The sequence below is a fragment of the Cricetulus griseus genome, chromosome X (genome assembly GCF_003668045.3).
Source record: "Cricetulus griseus strain 17A/GY chromosome X, alternate assembly CriGri-PICRH-1.0, whole genome shotgun sequence".
NCBI lineage: Eukaryota > Metazoa > Chordata > Mammalia > Rodentia > Cricetidae > Cricetulus > Cricetulus griseus.
Window position 1 is genome coordinate 73,808,659 of NC_048604.1, and position 17,078 is coordinate 73,825,736.

Sequence of the window (17,078 nt, forward strand, 5' to 3'; positions counted from 1 at the left end):
TGAGAATTCTCTATTTAGTTCTGCACTCCAGTTTTTTAATTTCATTGTTTGGTATTTTGGTGGCTAGCTTCTTGAGCTCCTTATATATTTTGGAAATCAGCCCTCTGTCAGATGTGGGATCGGTGAAGATCTTTTCCCATTCTGTGGGTGGTTGTTTTGTCTTACTGACTGTGTCCTTTGCCTTGCAGAAGCTTCTCAGTTTCAGGAGGTCCCATTTATTAATTGCAGACCTCAATGTCTGTGCTACTGGCGTAATGTTCAGGAAGAGGTCTCCTGTGTCAATTTGTTTAAGGGTAATTCCCACTTTCTCTTCTAGAAGATTCAGTGTGATTGGATTTATGTTGAGGTCTGTGATCCATTTGCACTTAAGTTTTGTGCATGGTGACAGGTATGGATCTATCTGCAATCTTCTGCATGTCTGAATCCAATTGTGCCAGCACCATTTGTTGAAGATGCTATCTTTTTTCCATTGTTTAGATTTAGCACCTTTGTCAAAAATAAGGTGTTTGTAGGTGCGTGGGTTAATATCAGGGTTTTCAATTCGATTCCATTGGTCTATCTGTGTATTTTTGTGCTGATAGCAAGCTGTTTTCAGAACTATGGCTCTATAGTAGAGCTTGAAGTCAGAGATGGTGATGCCTCCAGAAATCCTTTATCATAAAGAGTTGTTTTGGCTATCCTGGGTTTTTTTATTTTTCCATATAAAGTTGAGTATTGTTCTTTCAATGTCTGTGAAAAACTGTGTTGGGATTTTGATGGGGATTGCGTTGAATCTGTAGATTGCTTTTGGTAGGATTGCCATTTTTACTATGTTAATTCTACCTATCCAAGAGCATGGGAGATCTTTCCATTTTCTGGTATCTTCTTTAATTTCTTTCTTTAAAGACTCAAAGTTCTTGCTGTACAGGTCTTTCACTTTTTTGGTTAGTGTTACCCCAAGATATTTTATGTTGCTTGTGGATATTGTGAAAGGTGATGTTTCCCTGATTTCTTTCTCATTGGATTTATCATTTGTGTATAGTAGGGCTACTGAGTTAATTTTGTATCCTGCTACCTTGCTGAAGGTGTTTATTAGCTGTAGGAGTTCCCTGGTAGAGTTTTTCGGGTCACTAATGTAGACTATCATGTCGTCTGCAAATAGTGAAAGTTTGCCTTCATCCTTTCCAATTTGTATCCCTTTGATCCCCTTTTCTTGTCTTATTGCTCTAGCTAGAACTTCAAGTACAATATTGAAGAGATATGGAGAGAGTGGTCAGTCTTGTCTTGTTACTGATTTTAGAGGAAATGCTTTGAGTTTCTCTCCATTTAGTTTGATGTTGGCTATTGGTTTGGTGTATATTGGGAATATCATGTTTAGATATGTTCCTGTTATTCCTGTTCTCTCCAAGATCTTTATCATGAAGGGATGTTGGATTTTGTCAAAGGCTTTTTCAGCATCTAGTGAGATGATCATGTCGTTTTTCTTTTTTAGTTTGTTTATATGGTGGATTACATTGATGGATTTTCGTATGTTGAACCATCCTTGCATCCCTAGGATGAAGCCTACTTGATCATGGTGGATGATTTTTCTGCTATGTTCTTGGATTCGATTCGCAAATATTTTATTGAGTATTTTAACATCGATGTTCATGAGGGATATTGGTCTGTAGTTCTCTTTCTTAGTCATATCTTTGTGTGGCTTGGGTATCAAAGTGATTGTAGCCTCATAGAAAGAGTTTGGCAATATCCCATCTGCTTCTATTGTGTGGAACAGTTTGAGGAGTACTGGAATTAGCTCTTGTTTGAATTTCTGGTAGAATTCTGCAGTGAAGCCATCTGGCCCTGGGCTTTTTTTGGTTGGGAGGCTTTTGATGACTGCTTCTATTTCATTAGGGGTTATAGGTCGATTTAAACTGCTTATCTGTTCTTGGTTTAATTTTGGTAAGTGATATCTATCCAGAAAACTGTCCATTTCCTTTAGATTTTCAAATTTTGTGGAGTACAGGTTTTCAAAGTATGACCTGAAGATTCTTTGGATTTCCTCGGTGTCTGTTGTTATATCCCCCTTTTTGTTTCTGATTTTGTTAATTAGCATGCTCTCTCTCTGTCTTTTGTTTAGTTTGGCTAGAGGTTTGTCTATCTTGTTGATCTTCTCAAAGAACCAACTCCTTGTTTCATTGATTCTTTGTACTGTTTTCCTAGTTTCTACTTTATTGATTTCAGCCCTCAGGTTGATTATTTCCTGGAGTCTACTCCTTGGTGAGTTTGCTTCTTTTTGCTCTAAAGCTTTCAGTTGCTCTGTCAATTCTCTAATGTGACTTTTCTCCAGTTTCTTCATGTGGGCACTTAGTGCTATGAACGTTCCTCTTAGCACTGCTTTCATAGTGTCCCATAAGTTTGGTTATGTTGTGTCTACATTCTCATTAAATTCTAGGAAGTCTTTAATTTCTTGTTTTATTTCTTCCTCAACCCAGGAATGGTGCAATTGGGTGTTATTCAATTTCCACGAATATGTAGGGTTTCTGCAATTCGTATTGCTGTTGAATTCTAGCTTTAATGCATGGTGATCTGATAAGATACAGGGGGTTATTTCAATTCTTTGTTAACTGTGGAGGTTTGCTTTGCTGCCAACTATGTGGTCAGTTTTAGAGAAGGTTCCATGTGGCACTGAGAAGAAGGTATATTCTTTTGTATTTGGATGAAATGTTCTATAGATATCTGTTAAACCCTGTTGGGTCATAACTTCTGTCAGATCCTTTGTTTCTTGGTTAAGTTTCTGTCTGGAGGTCTTGTCTAGTGGTGTAAGGGGGGTGTTGAAGTCTCCTACTATAAGTGTGTGTGGTTTTATGTGTGGTTTGAGCTTTAGTAATGGTTCTTTTACAAATGTGGTTGCCTTCATATTTGGGGTATAGATGTTCAGGATTGAGACTTCATCTTGGTGGACTTTTCCTGTGATGAGTATGAAATGCCCTTCTTCAACTCTTTTGATTGATATTAGTTTGAAGTCTAATTTGTTAGATATTAGGATTGCTACACCAGCTAGAGGAATGTATATCCTCTAGCGAGTCTTCAATAACTGAGATTCTCTCTTCCATCTCTTGAATTCTATTAGTTATACTCACATCTTTAGTTCCTGATAATTTATCCAGCCTTTCCATTTCCAGAATCGCCTCATTCTGTGTTTTCTTTATTGTGTCTATTTCACCTTTCATGCTTTGAACTGTTTCAAGAGCTTCCTTTGCTTGTTTGGTTGTTTTTTCTTGGGTTTCTTGGTTTGTCTTTTCCTCCATTTCATGTAGTATTTTGCTTGCTTTTTCATTCTATTTCTTTAAGGAATTTTCTTATTTCTTCTTTAAAGGTCTCTATCATCTTGCCGAGATAATTTTTGAGGTCCACCTCTTCTTCATGCTTTGTGTTGGGCTTTTCAGATCTCGCTGGTGTGGAGTCACTAGATTCTGGTGGTGTCATATTGGTCTTTCTGTTGTTGAGTGGGTTCTTATTCTTCTTCCCATATCTTCTTCCAGTGGGTGCAGGTGGGGTCTCTCTATCTCCTCTTGTGACCCAATGGTGTTTTTGGCCAGGGATTCAATGTCCACAGCTCTGGATGGTCTTGCCTCTCCTGGTAGTCTCCTCACTCTGAAGGAGTTAGGCCTCCGTAGGGGTCAGGTCAGCAGAATGGGAAGGAAGAGTGGGGTGTTTCCAGACTCAGGGAGGTCCTCCCTGCCTGGGCAGGTCTACTCCAAGTGGGTGCAGGCCCAGAGAGATCGGGGTGAATGGTGCTTTGGACGGGAGTTGGTTAAGAGCAGAGGGTCACTCACTTCTTTATGGATCAGGTCGGTGGAAAGGGAAGGAAGAGTGGGGTGTTTCCAGATTCAGGGAGGTCCTCCCTGCCTGGGCAGGTCTACCCCAACCAGACACAGGCCCAGAGAGATCAGGGTGAATGGGGCTTTGGATGGGAGTTGGGTAAGAACAGAGGGTCACTCACCTCATTATGGATCAGGTCGGCAGAATGGTAATATGAATCTTTTTATATAACTTTTACCTCATGCTATATAAAAATAAATTTATATTACTAAAACTATAAAAAATTAACTAAGGGAATATAAGTAAAGACTTAAAATTTTGAAAGACACAAATTGTTTTAACATAGAAGCCTTAAAATTGTATTTTTCTCAATATGAATATGAGGATGAGTTTAGAGAAGAATCACATTAAATTCTTTTGGAAAAATAAACATGTAAGGAGACTTACAGTCACCAAAGCACCAAACAATTCAATTAAAAGGTGGGGTTCAGAACTAAATAGGGAATTCTCAATAGAAGAATCTAAAATGGCTGAAAGACACATAAGAAAATGTTCAACATCCTTAGACATCAGGGAAATGCAAGTCAAAACATCTCTGAGATACCATCTTACACCTGCCAGAATGGCTAAAATAAAAAAACACCGACAGTTTATGCTGGAGAGGATGTGGAGAAAGGGAAACACTCTTCCACTGCTGATAGGAATGCCAACTTGTACAGCCACTTTGGAAATTAGTATGGTGATTCCTCAGGAAAATGGAAATGAGTCTACCACAAGATCCAGCAATTCCACTTTTGGGCATACACCCAAAGGATGCACATTCATACAACAAGGACATATGTTCAACTATGTTCATAGCAGTGTTATTTGTAATAGCCAGAACCTGGAAGCAACCTAGATGCCCTGCAACTGAAGAATGGATACAGAAAATGTGGTACATTTACACAATGGAGAACTACTCAGCAGAAAAAACAATGAAATCTTGAAATTTGCAGGCAAATGGATGGAACTGGAAGAAATCATCCTGTGTGAGGTAACCCAGTCACAGAAAGACAAGCATGGTATGTACTCACTCACATATGGATATTAGACATAGAGCAATGGACTACCAGCCTAAAATCCACATCACCAGTAATACTAGGAAACATGGAGGACTCTAAGAGAAACATACAGTTAGGAGGCCTGGGCAGTCTATGGGACCTCTAACAGTGGAACCAGTATTTATCCCTAGTGCACAAATGGACTACAGAAGTCCATTCCCTATGAAGTGATACTATTTTAGCCCAGATACATGGAAGAGGATCTAGGCCCTCACCCAAATGATGTGACAGATTTTGTGATTCCCCCATGGAAGGCCTCACCGATCTTGGGGAGTGGGTGGGGAGGTATATTGGGGGGGGGTTGGTAGGGGGTATGGGAGAATGGGAGGGAGAGGGAATGGGGTATTGATATGTAAAATGATTGTAAGAAAAGAAAAATGGTAAAAAAAAGAAGACTTACAAACATATTGAAAAAGAAAAGTGATAAATACCTAGATTACTATATATTACAACATAATGTAACTTTATCGCAATTGAAGAAATTTGGTACCAGTAAGGGATGTAATAGATAAAATAATCATTAGAACAGATCTCACAATTGAGCTTCATACATAGGAGAAATTAAATACAGAATGTGTGAAGTTTTGGACTTAATATCCAACACTCTACAAAAAGTACATTAATACTAGGACAACTAGCAACAGAAAAGCCATTTAGACAAAAAGAAAAGAGAAAAAATTACTCATTTCCTTTCTCTGTCCTTGTGTCAAAGTAGATTATACATGGAACAAAGGAACAAAGAACAGACTGTTTGGCTTGCTTACCTTCATGTTCTTTCTTGAGATTCAAACTTCTAACTGCCTGTAACTCAAGTTCCAGGACATCCAATACCCTCATCTAATCTTCACAGGCACCAGGAATGCATAAGGTACACATACAGACAAGAAAACATAAGCACATGTCCAGAAATAAGAATAAATGAATAAAAATGAAAGAGGAGTAATATTTGTTTCATTTTATGTGAAAATACTGAAGTAGAGAAGTTGGTTATACATTGCCTCATGGCCAATACACTTCAGGATAAGAATTCAATAACATATGATCTGATCCTAGATTCCATATTAACTGTGTTATTTTGCCTCTTTATAACAATGATAGAATATTCGTAGGCACAGAGAACATGGGCAATAATGGCAAGAATGAGGAATAATCCTCGAGGTAAGCAAGTGTGTGTGTGTGTGTGTGTGTGTGTGTGTGTGTGTGTGTGTGTGTGTGTGTTTCCTTCTGTCAAATCATAGACCATTTGAAGTAACATAATGGGCATTAAGACAGGAAAAGATAATTTAGACTGCTTCAAAGAATGTACTGAATATAATAAACTTTATATGTCATATATTTTGTGATATGATTTCAGTAAACCTAGGTTTTCATAAAGAGGAATCTTTGTCTCTGTGATGACAATGTAGAAAGGCAGTGTTGAATCAAGAATCTATAAAATTGATCCTTCCTAGTTGGCCATGGATTGGATTCCCAGCATCATAAAGAAACAAACAACAAATTAGAAAGAAAAAGAAGTTGTGGGTCTACTGGAGTTGAATAGTTTGCTGGGAGAGAATTCCTTTGAAGGAAATAAAAAAGGTCTCTTGGAGCCTTGAGTAAATTCTCTTAAGATGTTGTTAAACAAAATAATCAGTGATTTTCTACCTCACTACATGATCTCCTCTGCTATGTATTCTTGTACGCTATAGGTACCTCCTGTGTAACATAGCCAAGAGGACCTTCATCATAGCCCAACTGATGCAAGATATACACCTTTGAACCTACAGAACAGAGAGTTAAATAAAGCTCTCTCTCTCTCTCTCTCTCTCTCTCTCTCTCTCTCTCTCTCTCTCTCTCTCTCTCTCTCTCTGTGTGTGTGTGTGTGTGTGTGTGTGTTACAGAGGACTGAACTGTGGACCTCGGGGCATGCCAAGCATATAGTATACCACTGAGCTGTACTCTGAGTCACTTTTTTAATTTAAATCTTTATACAACACATTTTGGTCATGTTTTCCTTTTTCCCAACTCCCAGATCCTCTCCATCTCCCTATCCATGCAAATATATGTACCCCCAAACAAGCAAGCAAACAAACAATAGCAAAAAGATACCTACTGGGAAAGGGAAAGTCAGCTTTCTCCAATGGAGTGTTACCTTGTGTATCAATTGTATTCCAGGTTAGGCTGTGTGCCCATCAATAGTTGCCCAATACAAAAGGAGCTTCAATTTTTTTAGGTAAGGTTTTAATTTTATTTTGTTTTGGGCATTGTTTTTGCTCAGGTATCTTTTTATCCAGTACCAGCATCATATATCTTATTATAGCAACAGAAAATGAACTAACATAATATGTATGTCGGTGAAAACAGCAACCATAATTTTCTGGGCAGAATAATTATATCTGGCAATAGCATACTAAATAAATTTGAGAAAAAAACAGGCATAAAGACCAGCATGAAGATAATCACAGTGTCACTAAATAAAAAGAAATATGATTGGAAAGAAAAATGGCTTGGGGTGACCTTGGTTAATTAACCAATGTACAAAACTCTTTGTGTCTATCCCTATACAAAACAAAAATGTACAGTTTATAAGATAGTGTTGACTTCAACAACTTTATAATCCAATTAGAATATAAACATAAAACCTTGGAGATAGTAAGCAAATGAAGCACTTTTATCATTATATAATGATAAAATTTAGCTATTGATATAATAATGTAAATTATTGGCAGAGAAAAATAATTTTAAATTTACATAATGAATTGAAAACTGTCTGTCTGAGCTTCTGTTTAATATTATTTTATTAATTATTTTTTCATTTATTTTCCATCTAGACCACAGTTCCCCTCCCTCCTCTTCTCCTGTTTCCTCCCCCTCCCATACCTCGCCTTTGCTTCTCCCCATCCATTCCTCCTCTGTTTCTGTTCAGAAAGGGGCAGGCTTTCCATTGGTGTCAACAAAGCATGGCATATCAAGTTGAGATAGGACTAAGCTCCTCTATTTGTATAAGGTTAGGCAAGGCAACCCCATATGAAGAATAGGTTCTCAAGAGCCAGCCAAAGCATTGGGGACAGTCCATGCTTCCTCTGCTAGGAGTCCCAAAAATAGACCAAGCTACAAAACTGTTACACATATGAAGAGGGCCTAGGTCTGTGCCATACAGGTTCCCTAGCTGTTGGTCCAGAGTCTGTGAGCTCCTATGAGCCCAGATTAGTTGTGTCTGTGGGTTCCCTTGTGATGACCTTGACCCTCCTGGCTTGTACAATCCTTCCTCCCTCTCTTCAACAGGATTCCAGAAGCTCATCCCAGTGCTTGTCTGTGGATCTCTGCATTTGTTTCCATCAGTTGCTGGATGAAGGCTTTCTGATGACAATTGGAGTAGTCACCAATCTGATTATAGGAGATGGCCAGTTCATGCACCCTCTTCACGATTGCTAGGAGTCTTAGTTGAGGTCATCTTTATGGATTCTTGGGGATTTCCCTAGCACCAGGCTTCTCTCTAACTCCAAAATGCCCCCCATCAAGACATTTCTTTCACTACTCTCCCCCTCTGTCCTGCCCCTACCCACCCAACATGATCTCTCATGTTCCCACCAACCTGCCCCCAGTTTACCCAAGAGATCTATTTCCCTTTCCCAAGGAAATATACGTATCCCTCTTTGGGCCGTCCTTGTTACCTAGGCTTTCTGGGGCTATTGATTGTAGCATGTCAGAGCTTCTTTAAAGAATGCTTGAACTTAATTGTGAAGTCAAGAATGAAAAGTATTCCAAAGGCTTCCTTGGCTTATATTTGAATGGTTGGAGTATAGAGAAGAAAAGAAGCAAAGAAGAAGGGAGTGGGGAGGTAAGTTGTGAAGGTCTTGAACAGAAAATTTTAAGCAGTTGTGCAATCTTAATTTAATGCCAGCCTTTTTTACAGCAAGAATCACTATTTCATTACTCAGAGGAGCAAGGATTAGGCTGGTGATACAGTTCAGTGGCTGAATGCTTACCTAACATTCCTTGGGCCCTGAGTTAAATCCCTAGTTCCACAAAGGAATCCAAGCAAACAGAGTAGCAATGAATATTTATCATTTTGAATTCATTTGAGAAGACTCAGAGAAATAAGTAAGGAAAATGAAAGTTTTGTTTTGTTTTGGTACTCAGGCTCAAATCCAGGGCCTTGTGCTTGCTAGGCAGGCAAGCCTCTCACTGAGCTACATTTCAAGCTAGAAAAAATTCAAATGAAGATGTACTGGCTAAGGAAGAAAGTAATGTAAAGATTAAATAATAAAGAATATAACAAACTAAGAACAGACCTCCAGCTGAAAAGCTATGGCTAAGTGATGGCTGCTGGGAGAGGCAGAGTCAACTTTCTTTAAGGATCCAGGCTGTGAGAGGCCAACCATCCTAGAACAGATGGTCCCACACTCATACAAATACTGGCAGTACTGAGTATACTGATGCACTCATGAAGTTGTGAAGGAATAATGATTGGAAGAATGGGAAGGACTTGATCAAAACACATTGTATGCACTTAAAAAACTACAAAATAAAAACCTAGGAAAGCAAAACATATTCCACTGTAATGAACTATATTTTATAACATATTTAATAATATTACTAATTAGCTATTTACTTTTCATCCAAGAATGACCACGTAATTTTTAATTTATGGCATACCATTAGCTCTTAAGATATTCACTATTTGGAGTTTGGGTATAGCTAAGTGACAGAGTACTTGCCTTGCATGTGTTAGGGCATGTATTTCATTCTTATAATGAAAAAATATTTTTACATTAGCATTTAGTCAATAAAAATAGAAATTAGGCTTCATTTATTTCCTCCACAAAATATAGCAAATGAATTTACAGGTGCCTTTCACATGTAACATGCTATACGTGTGTGTGTGTGTGTGTGTGTGTGTGTGTGTGTGTGTGTGTGTGTGTGTGTGTGTGTTTTACAAGATGGCTATAAAATTTTCAAATCCTGTAGATCATGTGCCTAAAAATCTAAGACAATGAGTAAGTTTAGGAAGTGCATATAGGAGGCAAAGCAAGGAATTACCAAAAATATATTGAAGAAAAGGAAATAAGAAAGCTGTTCCAGATAGAATAAATATAAAGGTGTTGCATACCTATTAAGATGTAGAACTAAACCAGATTAATAGAGTAGTGTCTTGGCACTACTAGAAATAATCTTTGATGCTACACTGTCAGTGTGGCATGCATCTTATAGAAGGTCATCTTGAGGAAAGGCAGGTGTGGAGAAATGATGATCTCATAAGAAAACGCAGCTTCTAAGAACCAAAAATTTCCCCTCATCACCTTTGAATAAGTGTGGACTCACAGACACTTGAATAAAGTGCCCAGGATTTCAAAGTTGACATATATGCTACCCAATACACTGCAATAATTGAGTTGAATATATTCATTCTTGTGTCTTAGAAGAATAACTACTCATTTTGATGCTGTCATATTTGTTCCCTTGTTTAATTACAAAAAGATGACAAAGATGGTGTCTCATATTTTGATGGAAACTTTAATCTGCAAATTATTAACACTTTCTCCCAGTATCATTGGGGAACCAAACCTTTCATAATTTCCAGTGGATATACTGTCATAGATTGATAGCAAAACCTCAGTGCTTTGATAACTTTTTCATAAATCACCTTTATTAGTAATTTCACATGCATTCCTGCCAGGGATATAAATTTAATTATTTCTTATCCAGAATCATGAAGTCTGAGTGGGCAAAAAAGAGCAGAGTAGAAACAAGATTTGTGGAAATGTCATTAAAACCATTACTATTATGTTAACATCAAGGTTCATGGTAGTTGCAATTTCTTAATATATTCAAACATGTATACAGACGGGAGCTAAAAAAAATGTCTTTTGCTCTTCATATGAGAAAAGTTCTAATTAGAATTATTTGGTTAGTGTCCAAGAACAATTATAATCTGTGATCCTAATATAAGAGCTGTGGGGGCTGGGGAGATGACTCAGTAGGTAAAGTACTTGCTTTTTAAGCGTGAGAAACTGAGTTTGGATCTCTAGAATTTGCATAAAAGCTGAGCACACTGATGTATGCCTGTAACCCGAATTTGGGGAAGCAGATATAAAAGGTCCTAGGAGGCAAACTGGTCAGCTAGTCGACCCAAAATGATCTTTAGGTTTAATGAAAGGCCTGGTCTTCAAAAATTAAGGTACAGAAACAACTGAGAAAAAAGTATCTTCAGATACACCAGTTTGGGCAATTTCACTTGCAAAGAAGTGTGCACACACATATAATGCTTTTTAAAAAGAAAGAAATTCAATTAAAAATCAAAACTGTGGATTATCATGAAATAACATTTTTCTATATTGATATCACTGAATATACTTCCTTTAGAAATTTAGCTAGTATGTATGAAACTGCCCCCTAATCACTAGCTGTGTGACCTTAGGTAATTAATCAAATTCTCTCTAAGTTTAACATTAAACAAAGCATTGACCCTTGGGTATCTTTCATATCTAGCATTTTAAAATTGAACGGTAAATTTATTTTATGTGAAATGTCTCTGCAGATATTTTAGCCCATGCTCATTTTTCTTGCATTTGTTCTTACATTTGTACTGAAATAAAATAAATTTAAACTACAAGCTTGATAGCTCCTACTGTGATTTATTGCTATTATGATAAATCTTATCTTCATAAGAAATGGAATGTAAGGGTCAGAGGATTGGCTCAGTGGTTAAGAGCACTGGATGCTCTTCCAAGGATCCAGGTTCAATTCCCAGCATCCATGTGGCAGCTCACAACTGTCTGTAACTGTAGTTCCAGGGGATCCAATGCCTTCACACAGACACACATGCAAGCAAGACACCAAAGCACATAAAGTTAAAATACACCTTTAAAACAATAAATAAATAAATAAAATTTAAAAATGAAATATAGGTTGGGGGAGGGGAGGGGAGGGAGAGGGAGAGGGAGAAGGGATTGACATGTTAAGCAAGCTTGTTCCTAATTTGAACTAATAAAAAATAAGAGAAAAAAATGGAATGTAAAATTTCAAAACTCAGAGATATAAAAGATTTCAGAAAACAAGTAGTATTATAATCATACATTATTTAGGTGTGTGTGTGTGTGTGTGTGTGTGTGTGTGTTTGGATGTGTCTATATGCACAGAGAAATCAGAGTTCCTGCTGTTCTTCAGAAGCCATTTACCTTGATTATTGAGACAGGGTAATCTCACTCAGGTGTGGGGCTCACAAAATGGGCTAAGGTGAATGGACAGTTAGTATAAGCATTGTGGTGGCTCAGATAGGATGGACAGGGATTCTGGAACTCAGGAGCCAAAGAATACTGAGTGTTACAGCTCAGATAGAAAGGTATTCTGGCTTACAGAAGCTTCTCAATTTCAGGAGGTCCCATTTATTTATGGTAGATTTCAGTGTCTGTGCTACTGGTGTTATGTTCAGGAAGTGGTCTCCTATACCAATTCTTTCAAGTGTATTTCCCACTTTCTCTTCTAATAGATTCAGTGTGGCTGGATTTATGATGAGGTCTTTGATCCATTTGGACTTAAGTTTTGTGTATGGCAATAGGCATGGATCTATCTGCAGTCTTCTACATGCCAGCATCCAGTTATGCCAGCACCATTTGTTGAAGATACTTTCTTTATTCCATTGTATAACTTTAGCTTCTTTGTCAAAAATCAGGTGTTCGCAGTTGTGTGGTTTAATATCAGGGTTTTCAACTCCATTCCATTGATCTACCTGTCTATTTTCACAGTCAGTAAGACAAAACTGCAGCCCACAGAATGGGAAAAGATATTCACCAACCCCACATCCGACAGAGGGCTGATATCCAAAATTTACAAAGAACTCAAGAGGCTAGTCTCAAAAACACCAAACAACCCAATTAAAAAGTGGGCTACAGAACTAAATAGACAATTCTCAATAGATGAATCTAAAATGGCTGAAAGACACTAAGAAAGTGCTCAATATCCTTAACTATCAGGGAAATGCAAATCAAAACAACTCAAAGATAGCATCCTATTCATGTCAGAATGGCTAAAAGCAAAAACACCCATGACAGAGGGTGGATGTTGGAGAGGATGTGGAGAAAGGGAAACACTCCTTCACTGCCAGTGGGAGTGTCAACTTGTACAGCCACTTTGGAAATCAGTGTGACGATTCCTCAGGAAAATGGGAATCTGTCTACCACAAGATCCAGCAATTCCACTCCTAGGCATATATCCAAAAGAAGCACATTCATACAACAAGGACATCTGTTCAACGATGTTCATAGCAGCATTATTTGTAATAGCCAGAAACTGGAAGCAGCCTAGATGCCCCTCAGCTGAAGAATTGATACAGAAAATGTGGTACATTTACACAATTGAGTACTACTCAGTGAGGGGGGAATTGGGGGGGGCAATGGAATCTTGAAATTTGCAGGCAAATGGATGGAACTAGAAGAAACCATTGTGAGTGAGGTTACCCAGTCACAAAAGAAAAACAGGGTATGTACTCACTCATATATGGATTTTAGAATAGAGCAAAGGATCACCAGTCTATAATCCACACTGGCAGAGAAGCTAGGAAACACAAAGGTCTCTAAGAGTGACATACATGGTGCCCCAGAGAAGGGGGAAGAGACAAGATCTCCTGAGAAAATTGGGAGAATGAAGAGAGGGTAGAGGGAGCTAGGAGAATGAAAAGGGGAGAAGATGAGGGGTGAGGAGGACATGAGGGAACAGGCAGTTCGAGTTGGGGCAAGAATAGAGGAGAGCAAGATAAGAGATACCATAATACAGGGAGCCATTATAGGTTTAAAGGGAAATGGGGCGCTAGGGAAATGTCTGTAAATCTACAACAATGACACCAACTAACAATCTAAGCAACAGAGGAGAAGCCACCTTAAATGCCCTCCCCTGATGAGATTAATGAATGACTTCTATGCCATCCTATAGCCTTCCCCCAGCAGCTGGTGGAAGTAGAAGCAGACACCCACAACTAATCACTGAACTGCACTGGAATCCAGTTGCAGAGAGGGAGGAGTGATGAGCAAACAGGTCAAGACCAGGCTGGTGAACCCCACAGAAACAGCTGTCTTGAACAAGGGGGAACTCTTGGTTCCCAGACTGATAGCTGGAAAACCAGCATGGGACTGATCCAGACACCATGAACTTGTGTGTCACTGAGGAGACCTGGGAAATCTATGGGGCCTCTTGTAGTAGATCAGCACTTATCCCTAGCATAGGAATAAACTTTGGGAGCACAGTCCCCACAGAGGTATACTCCCTAATCCTAGACACAAGGTGGTGGGCCTAGGCCCTATCCCAAAGGATATGACAGACTCTGAAGACCCCTATGGAAGCCACCCCGCCCCCCCCCCCCCCCGGGAAGCAGAAAGGGTATGGAATAGGTAGGTTGTTAGTTAGGGGGCGCAGGGGAGGCAGACGGAACTGGAATTGACATGTAAAATAATCTTGTTTCTAATTTAAATAAAAAATAAAGAGAAAGAAAAAAAGAAAGGTATTCTGGCACTGGGGAGCAAGGAATACCACAGGTCTGTAAGCATAGCTGTTTACAGCCCTGCTTCAGGGAAAGGCTTCCACAGTTTAACAGCTCTGCTCTGGCATGGGAGGGCTTACCTGGTGAAGTTGAGTATGGCTCAGGTCCCCTGGATTGCAGTGTAACAACTCTGCTTTGCTGGGGGATTGTTTTCCTCGCCCTGCTTGGCTAGCTCAGCTCTGCTCTGCTCTGGCTGTGTTAAAAAGTTGTTAACTTCTCTCCTCTGCTCCATTCCAGTGGCAGAGGACAGCTGGGCAGTGGCACAGCAGGAGCTGAACCAGCACAGGGTTTATATAAGGCTTCCTGGGGCGGAGTTTTTCCGGGGAGATTTCCAGGGTGGTGATTGGTCAGATTTCACTTCCTGAGCTCAGACTGACTAGATCTTCTGCTCAGGGATTGGTTAGTTTTCTGCACTGGTTTAGGGTCAGTTTTGGCTTTGGTTTCAGGGCCAAAGTGTGTTTCTTTCACTGGTCCTTTTTAGCCTTCTTGTTCTAATTTTAGGGCCAGGGTGAAATTCTTTCACTGGCTCTGATTCTAGGGTCAAAGTGTGTTTCTTTGGAACTGGTTTCGTGGTTAGTGTACATTTCTTTGGTTGTGGTTTCAGGGCCATAGTGTGTTTATTTGGCTGGCCCTTTTTGCTTACAGTTCGCTCTGGGGATATGCCTGTTTCTGCCTCCTCATCACTGTGATTACAAGCACAGGCACCCCATTCAGCTTTTATGCAGTTGCTGAGGACTGAACTCAGATCCGCCGCGTGAGTACATGACTGTTCTCTCTCCAGCCCTTTAGCAAACTATTTCCTAATGAAAGGGAAATAAGAAAGCAACAACAAAAAAAAGACATTGCATATATTTTTTGACATTTTTTTTTCATCTTGGTTTCCTTTCAAACCTTATCACTAGCAGAAGGAAATGCTCTAATATTCTAGGAGTGTCTCACTTCATCAAAACTGCATATGAAGAATTTTCAGCAGCTAATGCGGGGGCATGCATCTTTAATCCCAGACCTAGCGAAGCAGAGGCAGGTAGAATTCAATGAGCTCGTGGACAGCCTGTGCACGGCGTAGTGAGTTAGGCCAACTGCGGCTATGCAGTGAGATTCTGAAAAACAAACACAAAAACAAGCCCAATCAAACAAATACAAAAAAAAAAAATCAACCAGTTCTCACCATCTATCCAGAGAAAAGATCAAAACCATGCATTGTAATGCATTGCCATGTAATATCCTCATCTTTACTGCCAAGCTATATGCAATGTCAAGCTAATTTAATGCTAACCTAGTACCGTACCACACCACTTTTGCCAGACCATGATTGTACATAATGAGTGTCCCTGTTCCCTTAAAGATTATGATATATGTTATGTAATATCATATCCAGCGTTCTTCTAGCAGCAAGTAGCTAACTTTTGCTAGGGACAAAGAGGGAGTTTGCAAACTCTCTTTCTTATTGTTGCATCCATAGCTAGGAAAACAGTGGAGAAAACATCCAAAGTGGTGCCCCCTACTGTTTTTGCTCCTGGCGTATTTTTCCTCACACTACCCATGTTTTCCTCCACCGGAAGTTCCCTGATAGTCACGTGCCAGAAGGCGCAGAAATCAGAGTCCTATAACTAGCCAATGAGAATTGTCCTCTGGGAAGTTAAGGCCCGCCCCCAAGCAAAGTTCTTAAGACCGGCGGCTAATCAGCTTTTAGTCAGGTAAAACTGCTGCTTGACCAGAAGTGAATTTGCTCTCCTGGTAATCCTCGCTCAGGTTTTCGCTGCTGCCTACAGTTGTCCAGAACAACATTTACTTGAGGAAGTGACATCCCGAAACATGGAGCAATTCTGCAAGACAGTTCCTAACTTTCTCACCAAACTCTGGGTATTAGTAGACAATACCGTCTTGGACCATGTGATTCGCTGGAGCAAGGTAAAGCCTGGGCGGGAAAAAGCGCGGGTATAAATAGAGGGGCGTAGCTTCGGAAAGACTGTTTTCCGGGTGCTGGAAATTTTCAGACAGGTTGAAGGACAGAGGTAAAGAGCATTTTTTGAGACCCCCCCCCCCAACAGCCCTTTGGTGGACGTTGAGTTTCATAAGATGATTGATTAAGTCTCACTTCATCCAGTGCTGTGATTCCTGACAAAAGCTACGTTCGTTTTCTACCTTTTTTTTCTCAGAATCACAAAACGCGTGCTGCATGAGTAAAAAGTCACTCAGAATTGGACAGCTTCACCATAAAAATATGAGTAGCACATATTCTGGCTTTTCTACGAAAGCACAAATTATGTGGCTTGTTGGGTTTTATTCTGTGGTACTTGGTATGGATGTGAGTTCATACAGTATGTTCCACGAGTGCTCTACCACCGAGCTACACAACTAGCCCTTACTATTTCTTTCTTTGAAAGATACCATCTCACAATGTAGCCTTGGTTGCCCTGAAACCCACTGTGTAGATCAGATTGGCAAAAATAAGAAGCTTTCCTGCCAAGTGTACCTAAAATGGGTGTTCCATGGCTAGCTACTGTTAAAGTTTCTGAAAGAATTTGTGATACACCTCATTTTATTCCTGGGGCATTGTTAGCCTCTCATTGTTTGAGCTGGGTGAATTATGAATGAACTTTTTTTCACTGGGATTTTGATTTATATTTAGCTTCTAATTACTCTAACTGGGGATAAAATCTTGTAAAACCTGCTAAAAG

The 17,078-nt window shown here is 39.4% G+C and overlaps 1 protein-coding gene across 1 annotated transcript in view; it reads left to right on the forward strand.

Moving 5' to 3' along the window:
- Nucleotides 1-16,212: 16,212 nt before the first annotated feature.
- LOC100752243 (heat shock factor protein 3) overlaps nucleotides 16,213-17,078 on the forward strand; it is a 62,187-nt gene continuing 61,321 nt past the window's right edge. The window contains exon 1 of the mRNA XM_027431909.2: nucleotides 16,213-16,308. Within this exon, the coding sequence (XP_027287710.1) occupies nucleotides 16,213-16,308 (96 nt within the window). The remainder of the gene's footprint in view (nucleotides 16,309-17,078) is intronic.